We start from the raw sequence: 18,858 nt of genomic DNA on the forward strand, positions 1-18,858 counted from the left end.
AGACTGGGAACTGAGGCTCCGAAGGGGCACGGGAAGCTCAGGGGGACTCCTGTCTCAGTCCCACCTCCCCCACCACCGAGCCAAACTGCCACACACAAGCCAGGTTCTGCCATCCATCAGCTACAAGGGAGAGTCAAGGCCCGGGTGACCAGACCCGTCTTGCTCAGTGGGCTTACATTTCTACTGACCCTGAGGAAGGGGAAGAGGAGTTACTCATCTTTTGGGTGATGCACCCTGAAGAGCCAGCACCCCCTGTGCCCTCTCCCGCCCAGGTCGGCCCCACTCACCGGGCTCTGCAGGATCATGGTGACGCGCTTCTTCTGCTCCATCAGGTTGAAGTCCTGACGCAGGTCTGCCGCCCGGTTGCGAAGGCGCATGTACTCAGGGTCTTCCTCTGAGAAGCGGTCAAAGTAAGGCTGCCCCTGGGGGGGCGGCGGCGAGGCAGCCTCGGGGACCGTCTCTTCGCTCATTTTCCCAGTGGGTTTGCAATCCCCTCCTGGAACCCTACAGAGAAGGGAAGATGGTACGCGGTCAGGTAAGAGTAAGCGTGCTACCCACTGGGGTCCACGCTTCCCAGAGCACAAGGATGGGTTTGGTTGGATTCTCAGAGGGGTGCGGCTGTTCCTAGGATGGTAGAGGAGGAGCCCGGGGAGGAGGGCAGGACGCCAGCAGCGGCCCGGTATACCTACTATAGGGGCACTGATGTGCATGAGACTAAGTAAAAACCTGGGTTCAGGTGTCCACTTCCTTCCCCAACTAGCCAGCCCTGAAATGGTCACGGTTGGCTTGGAGTAGAGTGCTCCCCGAATGGAAACATGACCTGCAGACCTTGTTGAGCATTTCTGTGATGCACACCTACACAGTGGTAAGCTACTTCCTGGAAATTAGTACTTCATCTAAAATGGAAACCTTCTAATAAGGCCCCTCAAAATTTATGGTGGAAATAACTAATGCATGGTGGGCTTAATACCTAGGTGATGGGTTGATCTGTGCAGCAAACCACCGTGGCACACATTTATCTATGTAACAAACCTGCACATCCTGCACATGTACCCCAGAACTAAAAAGAAAAAAAATTATGGTGGGAAATTCACAAAAGAACACAACTATTAAACAGGGCCTACTAAGACTACTACTAAAAGAGCACAGGAACTACTAAGATGTGGGAAACGCTTTGTCCATTGCTTTTCTTGACAACTTAAACTTTGCTCTGGCTCCTGGAAAGGACTTTATTGGTGAATCTGTTTCTGTGAAATGTGTCTTAATGCAGAATCAGATTCTTATTCCAAGTTTAAAAAGAGGTATGCAATTTTATTAATGGAAAACTATTTTCTCCCAAATCCCACTCAACTCATGTTGAGAAACAAAGACTAAATAAGGTTTGCAGGGTGCCATGCTGCCCGGCTGCCAGAGCCCCACATGCTGTGTGTAAACCTGCTTCCTGGAGCAAGGACCACGACAGCCTCTGGAGAGTCAAGCTGGAGGAAAGCCGTGGATTTTTTCTAATCAAGTATGCTTTTTAAGATGTATGAATGATGAATGAAGAAATGTCTTCTGTTACTATCTTGGAGCCCTTCTGAAGAGTAAGCCTGCAGTTCCAGGTTTCACCTCACAGCTGTGGGAGTTTGGCCAAGCCAGTCTCCCTCCCTTCTTGTGTCAGCACTGCAAGGCCCTTAAGTCGATGCTATGCCCCTTCGACACCCAGGGAAGCCTTACAGAGCACTGGCCTTCTCCCTGCTGGCTGATTCTCTTCTCAGCAGAAGGCAGCATGTACTTTGACTGAACAATAATTAGCTTTTTAACATATGTGTGATACAAATAAAAGAGCATTACAAGGGACCAGGACACCTGAGTTCTCATCCATAACCTGCCACTCCCTTGCTTTACCTCCATGGGCTCCCATCCTAAGAGGAGATGGAGTGCTCTCTGTTCTTTGGGAGAAGGCTCCTGGCCTCTCAGGTCCTAATCTGCCCTTTGCCCGTGACTGGCCAGTCCTGGCTCCCTCCAGCCCTGCTCCAGCAGTCCTATTGGCCCCAGGTACCCTTGATTCTGGCCAGAAGCTCATTACAACGGAGGCTTTGCTGATGTCTAGTAGAGCATATTCTTGTCCCTGAACTGCCTGTAGCCTCTTCTTCCACATTCTAATCATAACTCCACCCTCCACCCTTGCAGTCTCTCTGGGTGGGGTAAGGGAGAGTAATGCCATAGATAAGCTTGGAGGACAGTGGGAGGCCATCCCATCAGCCCAGAATATACAGATGGTTTCTTGTTGTTCTTGTTTGCATTCTTCCTTTAGGGGAAAGGTAAACAGTCCATTCAAGGGAAGGCACATGGACAGAGTTCCTCAAGGGTCAGCTGATGGCCTGAACCCTCAGCCTAGAGCAGTGATTCTCAACCTTGGGTGCATAGTAGCATCACCTGGGGAACTTTAAAAACTATTGAAGCCAGATATTCTAATATAATTAGTCTGAATTATGACTTGGACATCAGAATTTCCAAAAGCTCCCTAATCCCTAATGAGCAGTCCGGGTTGAAATAGCTATAGTTTAGATGTTAATGGTCGCAACTTGTAATGGAAGGTGTCCATTCCAGGTGTTGACCATTTCTAGCAAGTCTGACAAAAGATGGGACAAAACCTCACATGCCTGACACTCACACCACAGACTACTTCCCATAGCTGCCTAGGCCCCACCTCCCATTCAAACGACCATCTGCCACCACACACTTGCCCTGGGACATGTTAAATTAAGTTTGGCCTCAAGCTGCCTGCTTACATATTTTAAGTGTGGCCTAAGGGTTTCTCCATGTATAATAAACTGTAACCCAACTTGATGTGTAATAGACTGTAACCTACTCTTGCGACAAGGAGCTGAGTCTCAGCCAACCACAGCAGCTGAGTTTCCACCAATCACAGGTGATCAACTATTCAAATCCTGTTCCCAGTAAAGCAAACACAAAGCCATACCAATCCAGCTGTTTCTATATCTCACTTCCGTTTTCTGTATGTCACTTTCCTTTTTCTGTCCATAAATGTATCCAACCATGTGACAGCCTCAGAGTCAACCATTCTGGTTCTGAGGGCTCCCCAATTCCTGAATCATTCTTTGCTCAAACTCTGTTAAGTTTAATTTGTCTAAATTTTTTCTTCTAACAAGCAGTGAGAGTGCTCCAAATGCCACCATGGCCTGTTTCTGCAAAGCTGCCAAACCAGGACCTATGATCTTAATCACTCCGCTACTTAGTCATCTTCTTATGAAAGCCCTTACCTGATCTCCCCCAACCAACACCACACTTACCAGTGGTGTTGACAGAACATTTGGTAACAGGGGATGGAGATGAAGGGTTGGAGGTAGAGGGAGGGATCTGCTAGAAGTGGCAGCCAAAAAAAAAAAAAAAAAAAAGATTCTGCAAAGAAAGATTTTGGAACAGATTTAGCGGGCTGCTAGAATGGTTGTGGTTATACACAGTAACATTTAAGTACAGACCCTTTCCTTTCATCTAAATGGAAAAAGAGTAATTGAGTCAGGGATGTTTCTGGTGCACTTAGCTCTAGACTGGAAGTCAGAGACCTGCAATCTTGCCCCTGTCTATCACTCAGTAGCTGCATGGGCTTGGGCAAGTCATTGCCTCTCTCTGGGTCTCACTTTGCCCATATCTAAATGAGAAAATGAACCAGATGACCTCTGGGTTCCCTTCCAGCTCTGACACTCTATGATTTATCTGAGTTGGAGACAGATACGCTCATGTAACAAAGGCAGAAGGATGGAAGATCTGGGTTTCCTGGAGCATGAGACCTTCCCGCTTTCCCCCAGTGCCTCTGCCACAAATCAGATGCCAAAAGAGAAACATCTGCAAAGAACACACATTAGTCTTGTAGATTCCAGTCAATCCCATGTGCATGGGGTTAGTTAAGAATATTTCACCTCTATCACGTCCCCACCCAACCTCATCCCTGGACCTTGAGGATAAGAAGGGAAGACAAAGTCAAACATAATAGGACTGCACTGGAGCCACACAGACATGTAGCCCCCACCCAGATTCTTCCGGGCAGGCAGCATTGTAGAACAAAATTCCTTCAGAGACATCACCCCATCAAATGTCACCCCTTCTCTGTTTAGTGACTCATCCTAGTAAATTAATTCTCTTTGGCGCTTTCAAAGCCATGAAACTTTGATGTTATTTTAAAAATAGCAACAAGCCACTCCCCTTCCCCAGCGAGTACACTGGATGTGAGCATAGCCATGTGAGCTCCTTGTGCTCCTTGGGAGCTCCAGGCTCCAAGCCACCTGAACTCGCAGCTTCTCTAGGACTGGGATCATTTTGGCCAGCACAGCCTCGTACTGAGCCTTCCTGGCATAAACCCTTTTCATCTAGGCAAGGAAAGATTGACCATCTCCCCTTCCCCGTGGAGTAGTTGTATTTCCCAGCAACTGGTCTGTGAAGGCTGTGAAATAGCTCTGCCCTCCCTTCTTTGCTCCTTGGTGCAAAGAACCAAGGAGCTCTGGGCCTGATGGTCAGGAGCTCACATCACTATGCCCTAGGGTCTGCCTTCTCTTCTTAGAGCCTAGCCTCAGAGGGTTGCTCCAGAGGTACTCCAATGGGGGTGGTGTAGGACATGGAAACCCTGACTCCATCACCATGACAACGGGGGCCGGGGCTAACCCTTTGGCTTTGTGAACCAGAGGCATCCTTTTATGCTCCTTTCTTCTCTCTCCAAAAAGTTATGTGCAGCATGGCTTAGTAATTAAAAGCACAGACTCTGGAACAAGACTATCTGGGTTCAAATCTCAGCTGTGCCACTTATTATCTGTGTAATCTTCAGCTAGTTACTTAACTGCTCTGTGCCTCTATTTCCCCATATATAAAATAGGGACTGTAGCAACTTAACTACTTTGAAAGGTACTTGTGAGGATTAGTGAAATTAATGTATGCGGAGTATTTAAAACAGGGCTTGGTATATAGCAAGTGCTATTAACTATTTACTCTTATTATGTGTCATTTAGTGGCTCAAATCATCTTAGCATTAGGAATTTCAAGTAATGAGAGGCTTGTGATTCAGTTATAAGCAGGTGCACACTAAATCACTGTAATTATGTGTTTTAGTCTAAAAAACTAATTCAATCTTGAACTATATTGACAAAAAGAAGAACATCCAGAAAAAGACTGAGAATGCCCAGTTTCCCAACCAAATAATGGGAACAGGTCAACCTCGGTATCACAAAAATGAGCCTAAGCAGGATGCTGAAGATCAGAGGAGACCAGCGTGTGATGAGCCAGGTATGATATAAGAAAGAATATATTGGTCTTTGTCCCTGGTTCCTGGCACAGAGTTTCAAAAATCTTTGGAATTCCTAAAATGCCAAAAAGACAGTAGGAATGTCTTTTGTTATTCATCATGAGTCCCTTGCAACCAAACCTGAGTTTATACTAATAAGGTGACTTATGATAGGCCCTTAGTTTCAATGCCCTTATGATAGGTCTAGCCACCCCAGAAAACCCAAGCATATGATTAGAAGCCTGTAGCATCAGTTCCACCCCCTACCCCCCACCCCTCACTGCTTCCAAAGCAGAGAGAGGGGCTAGAGATTGAGTCCAGTCAAGTGGCAAATGATTTAACCACTTATGCATCTGTAACAAATGCCCTTGCTTTAAAAAAAAAAAAAACTCTGGACACCAGAGCAAGGGGGATCTTCCTGGTTGGGGAGAGTAATGTGCCTGGATTCCACAGGGAGAGAGCACAGAAGCTCTGTGCTCCCCACCTTAGACCCTAACCTACGTATGCATCTCTTCCATGTGGGTGTTTCATAGTTGGACCCTTTGAAATATGATTGCAAGTACCACACTTTCAATGAGTTCTGTGAATCATTCTAATGAATTATTGAACCTGAAGAGGGGTCACAGGAACTCCCCTATTTATAGCTAAGTCAGTTGGAAGTGTGGGTGACCTGGGGACCCCATTTGTGGCTGGTGCCTGAGGTAGGGATAGTCATATTGGAGACCTTGTCCTTTAACTTACAGTAGTTAGCTTGTGTGCCCTTCAACTCAGGGTAGTTCATGTCAGAATTGAATTGAATTGCAGGACAGCCAGCTGATGATAGGGAATTAATTGGTGATATAATATTACAAGGCAACTCTTATTCATGATGTATTTTCACCCCCAGGACCAATCTATGAAGTCAATATTATTGTTCCAGTTTTACTTGAACAAAATAAAGATAAGCCGGGTGCAGTAGTTTATGTTTGTAATCCCAGCACTTTGGGAAGCTGAGGCAGGTGAATCACTTGAGGTCAGGAGTTGGAGACCAGCCTGGCCAACATAGTGAAACCCTGTCTCTATTAAAAATACAAAAATTAGCCAGGCATGGTGGCGTGCACCTGTAATCCCAGCTACTCGGGAGGCTGAGGCAGGAGAATCACTTGAACCCGGGAGGCGGAGGTTACAGTGAGCTGAGATCACAACTCTGCACCCCAACCTGGGCGAAAGAGGAACACCCTGCCTCAGAAAAAAAAAAAGATAAAGAAACTGAATCTCAAAAAGGTTAACAAACTTGCCCAAGGTCACACAGATAACAGTGGAGTCAGGATTTCAACGAGGTTTGTCTCTAGCCCCACATCCACTCCATCATTCTGTCCCAGAACATCTGCTGAGCTGCCATGTGAAAGAAGGATTAAGCTGGTTCCCTAGAACCCCAGAGGGCAGAACTAGGAAACCAGGTGTTTGATACAGACAGGCAGATTGCAGCTGAGGGCATGAGGGAGGACTTCCTAAGGGCAGGAGCTGTTCAGTAATGGGAAGGTGAAACAGGCTACCTCGTCAGGTAGGGAGTTCTCTCTGCTGGGAGTCAGAGTGAGCACAGGATGCTGTAGAGGGGCTTCTGTCCTTGCTGAGCCAGGGGCAGGGGGTGAACTAATGACTTTTAAGGTCCTTCAGATTCTATGGTAGCTCTTGAGTCAGCAGGATAAGGGGTGGTCATGGTAATGACCTGAGTGTCTGGAAGCTCATCTTTATGCAAAGGGCCTTGTCTGTCCTTCATGTGATGGGCCCAACCAAAAAGTGTGCATCATCCCCATCACCACCAAAAACTACTGCTGACTTACCAGGAGGCTGGCCCAGCCCTGTCCAAGGCTCCTTCCGTTCAGTGCTCAGTCTGCACCCCTCCGCTCCACTCTCAGGGGTGCCAGCCACATCTACACAACCTCAGACATCCAGGTGGAAACTGCAAAACACAAACACAAGTGTCAGGGCCTTGTCCGCGCCACCATGACTCTTCCACTGATTTATAAGAGCTACTGGGAAATTCTTTAAAGTGAATTTGAAATGCGTTTTTATTTTAAAAGTAAATTACGCCTATAAAAAGGTAAAGAAAGCTTCATTATCTTTACAATTGGGAATCAAAATTCCTTTTAAAGAGAATTGAAGAATCTCTTTGCTGAGTATTGGCTGGCAAGACCTCCAAGGAAAGAGGCTGCCCTGGCCTGGTGGAGAGTACAGAATGTGGAACTCCTGCACAAGCCCAGAGCGGGGTTGCAAGTTGCTGGGCTGGAAGGCTCTCCCTTCCTGAGACCCCCAAAGCACTTCACTAACAGCTGCTAAACTCACAGATGCTAGTGTGAGTGATGTTTGGATGCAGCCCACGAGGCAGAAGCAGCCTGAAGAATATCACATCCCAGGAAAATGGGAGTTTTAGATTTGCACTGGCCATCCACCGGTAAATTCAAGATAATTTCACCTAGAGTTCGAGGGGAAGAAAGGCCCCCAGCTAATACCTGGATAATAGGGCCTAAAGTGCTACTGAAGGAGGAATCTAAAGTTGTTAATACCTTACAAAGTAGGGTGAGTTACTACTCCAAAACTCCTAGGAATCAAGGTCTTTGACACATTGATTGTCAAAATGTTTAAAAATAAAGATAAGTGATGACAAGTGATTGTTTTCCATTTTCACTTGGACATTCTGTTGTTCTGACCCAGAGCTGATGGGGGCTGTCTCACCCAGGGCTGGCAGCATCCCTGATCACCCCCACTCCACCGCCACCTGCCCACGGCTCTGGGCTCACTGGCAGCTCAGGTCCATCCCTGACCCAATGCAGTCCAGAGTAGAGACATTCAGAGAGACTCATCCTGCCAATGAGGGACAAGGAGAACTCATCTTGGTAGGTACAATGTGCCTGTGGGAGTCCAGGAACCCTGCACACCCATTAAGGCTCAGCCTCCTCCTCAATCCAGCCAAGGGGCCTGAGGCTCAGCATTTTCATCCAGGCTCAGTGCCTAGATGGTCCTCATCTACTTAGGAACTTGCAAGTTGCTTCTAAGAGCAAGACTCTGCGCTCTGCACATCCAGTGCTAAGGTCCTCCTCCCAGAGGTTCTATTTTTCGCTAGAACAGGGTCCCAGCCACCACTAGATACTGAGTCTCTCCAATGGCCTCCCTTCCAGGGCTGGCCTCAGGGTAGGGTTTGCTGTTGTATCTCCACTGCCCTCCCTAAGGACCAATGTTGCAGCCTCAAGCACCAGCTTCCTCCCCTTCCCTAGAAAGCCTGAGGCTGCCCTGTGACCATAACTTCCTAAGATTTAAATTTTCAAAATCTCGGCTATTTTTTGTGTGCAGTAATAGAATTAATCCTTTGCCTCCAGAAGTAGCCTGCACCTTCTTGTAAGAAGGCAGACATTCGCCTCCAAGGTAAATATACAGTAAACAAAATAATTCCCATCCTAACTCCCATCACTGCTGAAATTCCCCATCAGAGTGGCATTCCTTGGGTTGTGGTGTTACCCCCTGATTAAAATGAAAATAGCCCTGAGAGGTATTTGAGGCAATTATATTATCTAGAAACCATTGTCCTGTGGCAATGAAACAGTCTAATCTCTGATGGCGGAGTTGGGCTGAGTAGGTCAGGACAAGCACCAGATCAGCAAGTTTTCACCAGAGAAGGGAAGAGAAAGAAAGAGGCCTAATGCCAGGGCTACTCTAGAGAGGCCCTAACACTTACAACAGGGCTGCTGCCCTGGGGGAGCTTAGATGATCCTGGCCAGATAGAACTCTCTGAGCCTGCTGGAGCTGCTGTACCAAGCACAGCATCACCTCTTGTGCAGCCTTCAGCTTCCCAGCACATGCTTTGAAAACCTAGCTCTCTCCAGCTTCCAGCCCCCACATCCCTCGAGCAGAGCAAAGATGCAAGGGACAGTGTGAACCACAGTACCCCATGTAGTGAAAACAGATGCCTGACACCCCTGGATGGTTCAGAGAGCAGCAGAGGCACAGCCCACTCACAGCCACCTGCCCCATGCTCTCTGTGTGCAGTCAAGCTGGGCTGCAAGGCGGCAGGAGTTAGGGCAGCGCATTCTAGTCCTTGTTGGCTGCCCACTGGACTGTGACCCTGGACATTAAAACACTCAGGGGCCTCTGCCTACTCTCGTGTCCTGCAGCCTCTTTAAAAATCAACCTGCAAACAGACCATCACTCCTGCTCACCCCACACCACAGCCTCCCCAGCCAGCCCTTCCTCTCTGCCCCCTACCAACCAGGCATCCCACCATAGGATCCCACCTTGATGCCCTCTTTTTGCCCTGCACATCTAATTGGTCACTAAGGTTTCTGGTTTTATGTCCTAAATATTTCCCCACCTGGAGCACCAGGCCCTGAATCATGCCTCCATCTCCCCATCCTTTAATGATCTCTGGTCCACAGTCCTTCCTGGCCCATGCCTGTCACTGCCCTGCTAAAATAAAAAACCCATCTTGTCACCAGGAGCAGTGTTCCTTAACCATTAAAAAAAATCCCTGCTTTTTCAGCCAAAACCTAGTCAAACTTAACTTCTGTTACCAAAATGGCAGGTATAGTTTTCACATTCTCCAAATATAAAATGTTAAATCCAAATTGGCTTTGTCAAACCAAATGCACACCCCATGTTAAAAATTCAAGCCCACTGGTGCCCAACTGGGAGCTGTGCCTCTTTCCCTCTGCCCAGCCCCTTCTCCTTGAGGATGGCTACCCTGTAGGATGAGTCTGAGACTCAGATGACACCTCTACTCCCAGCCCCCTGACCTCTCTACATGGCCCTGCTCTCCAGGAGCTATTCCCAGGACCCAAGAAGCACAAAGCAGATTCTCTGTCAGGGCTGGTGTCTGCCAAGAACACTCTCCTCTCTTCACCTCCTCCCTGCAGCTCAGGCGTTCTCTCCTCCAGGAGCCTGCCCCCTACACCCCCACCCTCAGGCTCTCACATCACTTTGACTTACCTCTTCCATTCCACTTTTAGCCCGACAGCAACAATATACTACCATGAGCTCCTGGCAGGTGGCCTGTGTCTCTGCGTTTCTCTATCCTCCCTGCTGCCAAAGGGCCTGGTGCCAGTTAGGTGCTGAACAAATGTTAGTTGAAGGTAAATTGGGAAGAGCTAGGCCAGCTTAACAAAGCAGCACTGTCCAGCCCTGGGGTCCCAGCAGCAAGTGAGGCCCGAGGGGAGCTCACCGTACAGTGTGAGGAGACAGACCCTGAAGGGTAAGGTGCTGAGTGTTCATGGAGGAATACATGGCAGGTGCCTCATTGCCTCAATCACCTCCTCTTTTGGTATATAACCCAGTGGCTGGCCCCTCAGCCACCCTTCTTGCCTAATTCGAGGCAGAATCTCAGCAACAGACTGCAACTCTTACACTAACAAATCTGACATTAACTAAGGGGAGACAGAGAAGGTAATATTACACACCACACATCACACACAGCAACCCCCATGGCTCTCCCATGTTCAGCCCTGCCCTCTTCTGTGTCTCTCTCACCTCTTCCCTTGAGCACCCCCTCAGCTGCCTCGCCTGGGACCCTCCTCTCTGCACAGAGGAGCTCAGGAGCTCCCTCTCACCCTGGCCGGCTTGCTTCCTCACACCTCTGCAGCCCCTCAGCAGAGTCCCTGCTTGGGATTTACCCACGTAGGAGGGCAGCTGGAGACTACACATCATGAAACACACTCCCTGTCACCAAGCATCTTCTTCCCTGTCCCACTGAAGACCAAGTACATGTAACCACTGAAGTATGAAATCGCATTTCTTTGGATCATTCCTTGTGGCTATAAGAGGAACAAAAGGTCTATAAGGGGAGTAACAGATGCCCACATTGTCTGACTTTTTGTTAAAATCAGCTTAAGCTTCATGGGCCGTGAGCAGAGGCAGGTGCTGTCTCCTACCACTTCAGTAGGGGGTCTCTAGACAGGAACAGTCTGTGTGGCTCAGCACCCAGAACTGAAAGTGGAAAGACACAAGCTGCCATTTCCCAAGTATTCCTCCACAGCCATGGCCATGGGTCCCTCAGCAGTGCTGGCCTCTGAATGCCCCAGGCCCCGGCCCCACAGGTCAGCTCCCCACAAGGACAGTGTAGCATTTGCTCCAGGACTTAGGCTTGAAGTCAGAAGCCAGACTCACCGATCCCTGAATGAGACTCCCACAAGTGAGAGAGGAGATGGTCAGGGCTGAGCGGCTGCTACTTTTGCAGAAAAAATGAAGACAGTTGAATAAGGGACTAGACCGCGCCCTGCCTGATGTGTTCAGATAAAGAGAAAGCTCATGCCTCTGGTGGGTGGGATTATGGGAAAGCTTATCATCATTTCTTCAAACCGTTCTGAACTTTACAAAGTTCTAGATTAGGTATTAACTGCTGTGATCATTTAAGCCAAAAATAGTTGAAAAGAAGAAAGAGAGAAAGAGGCAGGACAGCAATAAAGTCTCTCTGTGTCCAATATGAAACAGTTGAAAAGAAGAAAAAAGACATTGCTGTCTTCCCTCTTAATTGGAAAAATCCTTTAACCCCTTACTGCTGCAGGTCCTATAAGTACTTACTTTTGGGCATGTTCCTAGCAAAGTCCAGTGAATTTTAAAAATTCAAGCCCTCTGGAAAGCGGCCTCAAACCTAATAGTTGGTAGGCATTTTTTTTCTGTTCTTCTACCCAGGAATTGGACTGTGGTGGAATGAATGGACAGAGTATTCTTTCTTACAGACTTGGAATCATTTCCACACCCTCTAACTAAATAAACAGTTATTTGTCAAGTATCTGTTGGTGCCCAAGAGTGAGTAAGAACTGGAATTGAACGTGAGAAGGAAGATGGAGGGGAGAAATGAGACAGGACCCTGCCTGCTAGAGGCCCACAGTCATGTTTGTATTCATGAAAAACATGCATGCAAATGAAGCATACATAGATACATACATAGATATATGTACATATACACAGATATGTAATTAACTGTTAAGGCCAACACACTACAGGGCCCCGACAACAAATGCCAAGGTGATCAGAAATCAACGTGTTCAATGCCTGTTGGGAAAGGAGACTGGGAACCTTGGGTGCACATTATGAGGACCAAGGTCCTGAGCTAGATCTTGAAGAAAGACATTATTCAATCAACAAAAGCTGTGAAACTCCAGTAGGTGCCCAATTCTATGCCCAGCCCTGCAGTGAAGGACCCAGCATCCCAGTTTTTCAGGAGAGGAAATTGAGGCTGCAGGAACCTGGGTGACTTGATTCAGGCCACAGAGCTGGTGAAAGGCATAGCCTGGGTTTGAACCCCTCTGGTTCTAGAGCCTGTTCTTTTTTTAACTTCACCACACTTTCTGCCCCTCATTCAAACAAAGGTGAGCAGATGCCAGGGGCCTGATAGGAAGTGGGGGAATGGACATCAGTACATGGCCAGAGCCCAGGTTCTATATTCCTGGCAGAAGCCCTGGGGACTTGGCTAGCACCAGAAAGGATGATTCTGCTTCCCATTTCTGGCATGTGGGGCTCAGAACCGCGCTCTTTCCCAGTACAGAAATGGGGACTAGGAGGCAAGGCAGAGAGTAGGCACCTCTGGTACTCGCTCTGACAAGGTGAGCTGAGCTTTTAGGTAAAGATGCTGCTGGCCCCTCAAGAGGACAGGTGGGCTGCAGTGGTGACAGCTGGTGGTGGGTCACCCACCTACACTCCCAGGGCTGCCAGTCACTGCAGGGTGAGTACAGCCACCTCTGAGACCTGCTTGATCTGGACTCAAGACAATCCTTCCACTAAATACCTGCCAGGGGTCAGAACCTGGCTTACCACTGGGGACGCAAAGGGATGCAATTGCAATCCCATTTCTCAAAAGGCCCAGGATAGGAGTGTGGGGAGCGGCTCACAGAGAGATGATTACAATACTGGGGCACAATGCTCCAGTGTAGGTTCATGAAGGTGACCGGGGGTCCCAACCTCGAGGCTCCAGTACTGGGCTTTAACCCACTCATCAGCAGCCTCTGCCACTGATCACAAACCCATGTGGACCTCAGGCCTTCATGGAAAGGAAAGAAAGGGTTGTTGCGGAAGCCCTGGTGATGCAGAGACAGTGCTGAGCTAGCAAGATGGCTGGGCTCGGTCTTCCACACTCAGTGCCTTCAGTGAAAAGGTCAAACTTGGGAGACTATGCAGATAAAAGCCCATCAAAAAGTCTGTCTAGTCGAGCTGACTCTGGTTCACTGTTCCACCTCAGGCTGTCCTGGAATTCAGTCACAGGTATTTTTAAGCAGTCACCTTGCCTGCCTTTTGTCTTCAGGCAAGTCAATGGAGCTACATTTTGAAAAGTTTCGCCTCAATCAAATTCAAACATGAAACAGTTGATTCTGCTATTTGGCCCAATCTGAGTGCATCTGTCCTTCAATAGGAATGTGAAGTGTAACTCACCAGATCATGTGACAGGATTGTCTTGTTCCCATCCCCAACCACCCCCGACCAAGAAATCCAGGAAAGAGCTATTGGGTATGGGTCCTCCTTTGTCCAATAGAATAACCCATATCCTAAGCCATAAGAGGAGGGAATAAATGCTCTTTTGGCACATTAAGGTCAAAGTTGTTTTGTGGGCTTATTATAATTGGGCATTTTCCCCCTTCTGTTTGGGGATAAGAGAAAATAGGAACACTTTGCATCTAAAACTGGAGGGTAATCCTATACTATCCCTCCCCTCTCCAGACTAGGGAACCTGTGAACATTCAAAACTGAAATGAGACTTGGGAGTCCTGATGTGGAGGATGGCCAGAGAGAGGAGACAGTGGGAAGCAGAGAGAGTATGTTAAGGGTGGGAGGTCCAAAGGCTCACATGGGGAACTGCTGGCCTCTGGAGCCTCCATGTGGAGACATCTCAAAAGCCTGAGCAGTGAGGCTCAGGCCATTATAGAATGTTAAGAACAGGATGGTGAAAACCGGAGATATGTTGTTTGCCTGTCCACTCCTCTCCCTGACAATTCTGAATTCTGGTGTCTCCTGCAGGATCACCAGTTATCCATGTTGGATATCTGTTCTCTAAATCTATCATTTTTCTTCTCACTAGTTCTATTGTTGACATTTTCCCTACATTCTGACAGTTTGTCAGTATTTCCCACTTCACATTTTAGATTTTATTATGGGGACATTAAAGAAAGAGTTATTTCAACTTCTGTGTATTTCTGTGTGTATGTTTGCATATGAATGTGTCAGAGACAATGCTATATGCTCCCCAATCCCAATTCCTCTTCTCCTGGGTGCTCATGTTTCCCAACCCTGCTTCTGTCTGGACAGGGCCTTAGGGAAAGTAAGCCAGTGGAAAGTAAGCAGAAATAACGGCATCCCCTCTTAAAAGTCAAGGCAATTAAGAGCAGAGGTGCCTTCTCCACTCCCTTTCTCCTCCCTTGCCTCCCTGCTGGAGGCAGAGGATGCAGTGGAAACTTCCAAGCTCTAGAAAATGATGCAGCCATCAAATAGAAGAAAGCAGGAAGTCACGGCAAGCAGCCCACTGAGCACCTATTTGATTGGAGTTTCTGAGGCTGTTATGGTAGGTCACCTACCCTGAAAAACATACTCCCACCTGTCTTTAGGTCAGAATAGTCTTATTCTAGTGTCTCCTGCAGGATCACCAGTTATCCATATGTTGGATCTCTTCTCTCTAAATCTATCATTATCTTCTCACTGATTCTGCTGTTGACATTTTCCTTACATTCTGACAGTTGGTCAGTATTTCCCACTTCACTGATTTTAATTCAGCAAAATTAATGTGGATTTCAATGCTGATATTAAACATTTTATCATTTTGCATACTATCCTTATGTTATCTCCATTTTCACCTCAGATCGTTCATCTTAGTCTATTCTCCCCTATGACTCTCCTATTTCCTAGAAGCCATGTCTTTTTGAACTATATACTAAGGACACCAATTTTCTCACATTCTTCTGGTTCCTATAGCAGGTTATTAGAGGTAAATGCCTCTTTTGAGTCCTCTAGATCATTTACCTTCCTCTGAAGTATATTTTCTCAAGATATTTCTAATTGTTTTCCTTTAGTCTCAAATAAAGTGAAATCAAGTCCCCTAAAATACAACCTTCAGGGAAAATAGCTTCTGGCAAAATCTGATGAGAAAGCCACATGTTTTCTGGAAATAAGTGTGATGCACACATAATTAATAGTGACTTTTAATACCTCCAGGCAATTTCCATACTAACATGAACAAAGAAATTACCTTAATGATTGGTCCAATTAAGATTAGAGATATAAAAGGACAATTGTCAAGGAAACCAGCCCAATCCCACATGCAGGTTACAAAATGGTACTCCAATTATAGAAACTTAAAATTCAATCAAATTCATTTCTGGATGGTGGAGTGATTGGGCTACTAACATCAGACTCAAGGAAATAAATACTTAGGTGAGCCCACAAATCTTAAAATATGATCCCCTGCTTTGCAACTCCCTGTAATGCTATAAAACTATTTTAAGATAGAAGAAGGAGGGAATGAAAAATACACATCATGATAACAATTTGAGGGCTATCAGATACTGGAGACCCAGATCAGCTTCACTTCTAGGACATCTCCTGCTTAAAGGAATGACATGGGAGGTGAGTCACACAGATGAGCATAAAGAAGACCTTTCTTTGATACAGGTCTCAGAAGTGAAGGCAGAGAGATACAAGCCCAGGTGTTGATTTGCTAGAGGGGTAAAAATAAATCGAGCATTGGCATTACTGTATTCTTCATTTCTAAGATATCCTTGATTGATTGGCACACCAATTATTTTCAATATTACTGAGAAAATAAAACATGGCTAATTATCATTATAAGTCATCAGTGATTGAGGGACACATCCCAACTTCAAAGATGTTAAAATGCAGGGGAAAATGTGTGACTTAGAATCAATGGAGAAAGGAACTCAACTTAGAAGTTAGTGTCACCAATTTGGGACTGCCTTTTACATGGTGGGTGGCATATCATATACTGGGTCAGGAGAGCCCCTTGACACCTGGATTCAGAGCTTACCAGTAAACCAGATTTGTTGTCTGTCAATTCCTGCTTCTGCCCAGTACAGTGTTCTGAGAGCTACAACAAGGCAGACTGATGTGTATGGCTCCCAGAAAGGTTTTAACTCAGTGTATATTTCAGTACATCTGCTAAGGAAGCCTCTTCCTCTACTGTGAAATAAGAGCTTAATGTCATAAGGCAACAAACTAAGATGAAGATGGAAATTGATCCACCACTTGTAATTCTGATTAGGCTCAGCCCATGAAAATCACAAGGGCTCAAAGTGCTCTCCAGAGGGTCACAGCACATAGTAGGTGCTCAATCAGTGACAGTTCCTATCCCCTATATTCTCTCTACAAGAACACTTCCAAATCTGCCATTCGATTCTGCCCTGTGTTTTCCCAAAGTTGGGAGTAGAGAGAAAATTAAGAACTATGGTGGGGAGGGGATAAATAATAGGGGCCCCAAACTACTTCCGTACATGAGGGACCCAGGGAATTGGTTCCACCATATAGCACCATGGCTACAAATGCAGGCTCTGAATGGCATAAAGGGCCTAGGATTGAATCCCAGCTCTGCATCTTTCTAGTTATATGGCCTAGAACAAGTTGCTTAATTTTTCTAAACCTCAGGTTCTTTGTACAATGTGGAGAAGAACAGTCCTTCCTCAGAGAATTACGTAAGATAATCTGTGAAAGCACAGGGTTTGCACAGGGCCTGACAAATAGTAAAGACTTAATAAATGTTAGGTGCTACTATTAAATCATTCCTCATATGGGTTCTTGATATTGCAACAATTGGATTTTTTTTTAATCACAGTTTGGATTCTATCTAGTCAGCAAGCATGCATCTGGGCCGACTGCTCCATCAAAAGTTCTCAAGGGAACATCAACGAATCTAAAACTGAGCTTAATAAAACAGGCAGGTTATGTCTGCTGCTGAATTTCTGCACTAAAGACATAGGTAGATTTTTAGCTTTAAATGGTGGGCTCCGCTTTTCTGTCTGAGCAGGTAATCTGCAGCCCCTGGTGCTGGTTACAACACTGTTTGTGTGGCTGGTGAGAATGTCTGGATGGGGTTACAGGTTTTTTCAGCTAATTCCCTGACCCCCTTGACCCAGCCATTTATTATAAGCACAAAAGGCTGTGCCCAGCCATCTCCTGACACACTTATACCTCAGGAGGAGCTTCTTTGAGCTTGGAACTGAAAGGAAGGGGTTAGATTTTTGGACCAGAAAAAAAAATGGCAAAGAACTGCAAACCAAGGCCAAAAATCATGAATGGTCTAAAGAGGGTAAATGCAAGGGGAGACACCACCTCTCACCACTTAGAAAAGGGCATTTTAAGCACATTCAATAAGGCTTCACATAATGGTTAGCAAACAAATGAAATGTATTAGCCCAAGGCAGAGTATGGACCAAAAGTACCCAGTGATGGGGCCACATCGAATATCCACCTAACGACCTTCTGTGATGCTGCACACATGGTATAGCCCTTAAAAGCTGTCTTATGGAAACATGTACCTTCACGGTGTTAAATGCAAAATGTGTTGGGTGGACTCAATACACATACTTTCAAGTGCCTTCTCTGTCTAGGCACTGTGCCAGGCACTGCTCTGCCATAAGCCTGAAATTCTAGGGCCGACTCTATGCTGTGGAGCGAGGGGCTTAGCAGCTGTGTGACCTTGGGTGAGCCTCTCTACCACTGTGTGCTCATATCTAAATGGTGACCATTGCTGTACCTCTGTCATAAGAAATGTCCCCCCTGCATTTCTGGGTGGCCTCTTCATGAGGAATTCAGAACTTGGCTCAGCTGCCAGCTTCCTAATGAAGCCATGTACCTGCCCAGGGCAGCCATGTCTCTGCCCCCCACCCCCACACTATCCCCACACACGCACTCTGCACATAGGTTTTCCTGAGCTTAGGCCAGGTTGCATGGCTCTGGGCTGCTCCCCTAAGCTCCCCACAAGGAGGCCTGCTGTCATCTCTCTTGTGGCTCTGGTCCCCACTGCTGGGCTCTCTGCTTTTGCTTTGGGGTCTCCTTGACTTGGGCCCCCTCTCAAGGCTGCAGGATCAGGGTTGCTGCTGGCCACGGCCATGCTTGTGCGCAGAGGCAAGGTACTGTTCTAAGTGCCGGCCACTCAGTGGTGAGGGAGATGTGCTCTACATCCTCTACGTGCCAACAGCTGGGGGGCCCCAAACTTCACGCAGTGTCAGATGTGGACAGGACAGATGCCCACACTGTATCTTGGCCTTCTTTTTGCCCAACCTCTCCAGAGAGTGGAACAAAGGCCCCTGACACCATCTCTCTCCTTGACCTCCTCTCTTTTCTGTCAGGAAGATGACCTTTTAAACCCTTCATAATTTCAGAAGCATTATCCCATAAAGGAAAAGAACAAAGGCTGTTCAATCTGCCTAGTTTGTATCCTAGATGTACTTTTACAAGAAGCGAGGGTTACTGAAACACACTGTGTCTCAGTTTCCACATCTGTAAAGTAGAGCAGTAATTATGGTAGCCACCCCAATGGGCTGTTAGAATGAAATGGGTTCATCCATGTAAAACACTTAGGATAATGTCTGTCATAGAAGAAGCATTCAATAATACTGGTC

At 46.8% G+C, this 18,858-nt stretch overlaps 1 protein-coding gene across 3 annotated transcripts in view; it reads right to left on the minus strand.

Annotated features, from left to right (window-relative positions):
- The window catches only part of ADD2 (adducin 2), a 113,199-nt gene that overhangs the window by 48,726 nt on the left and 45,615 nt on the right, over nt 1-18,858 (minus strand). For 2 of the 3 annotated variants that reach the window (XM_012475671.2, XM_012475673.2), the window contains exons 2-3: nt 7,099-7,217; nt 288-504 (exon numbers count right to left, since the gene is read on the minus strand). In XM_012475671.2, the coding sequence (XP_012331094.1) occupies nt 288-470 (183 nt within the window). In that variant the 5' untranslated portion in view covers nt 471-504; nt 7,099-7,217. Of the gene's footprint in view, nt 1-287; nt 505-7,098; nt 7,218-11,407; nt 11,507-18,858 lie in introns of those variants that run through there. The other variant, XM_012475672.3, reaches the window with a different exon arrangement.

The sequence above is a fragment of the Aotus nancymaae genome, unplaced genomic scaffold (genome assembly GCF_030222135.1).
Source record: "Aotus nancymaae isolate 86718 unplaced genomic scaffold, 86718_ANA_hifiasm-v0.15.2.pri h1tg000057l, whole genome shotgun sequence".
NCBI lineage: Eukaryota > Metazoa > Chordata > Mammalia > Primates > Aotidae > Aotus > Aotus nancymaae.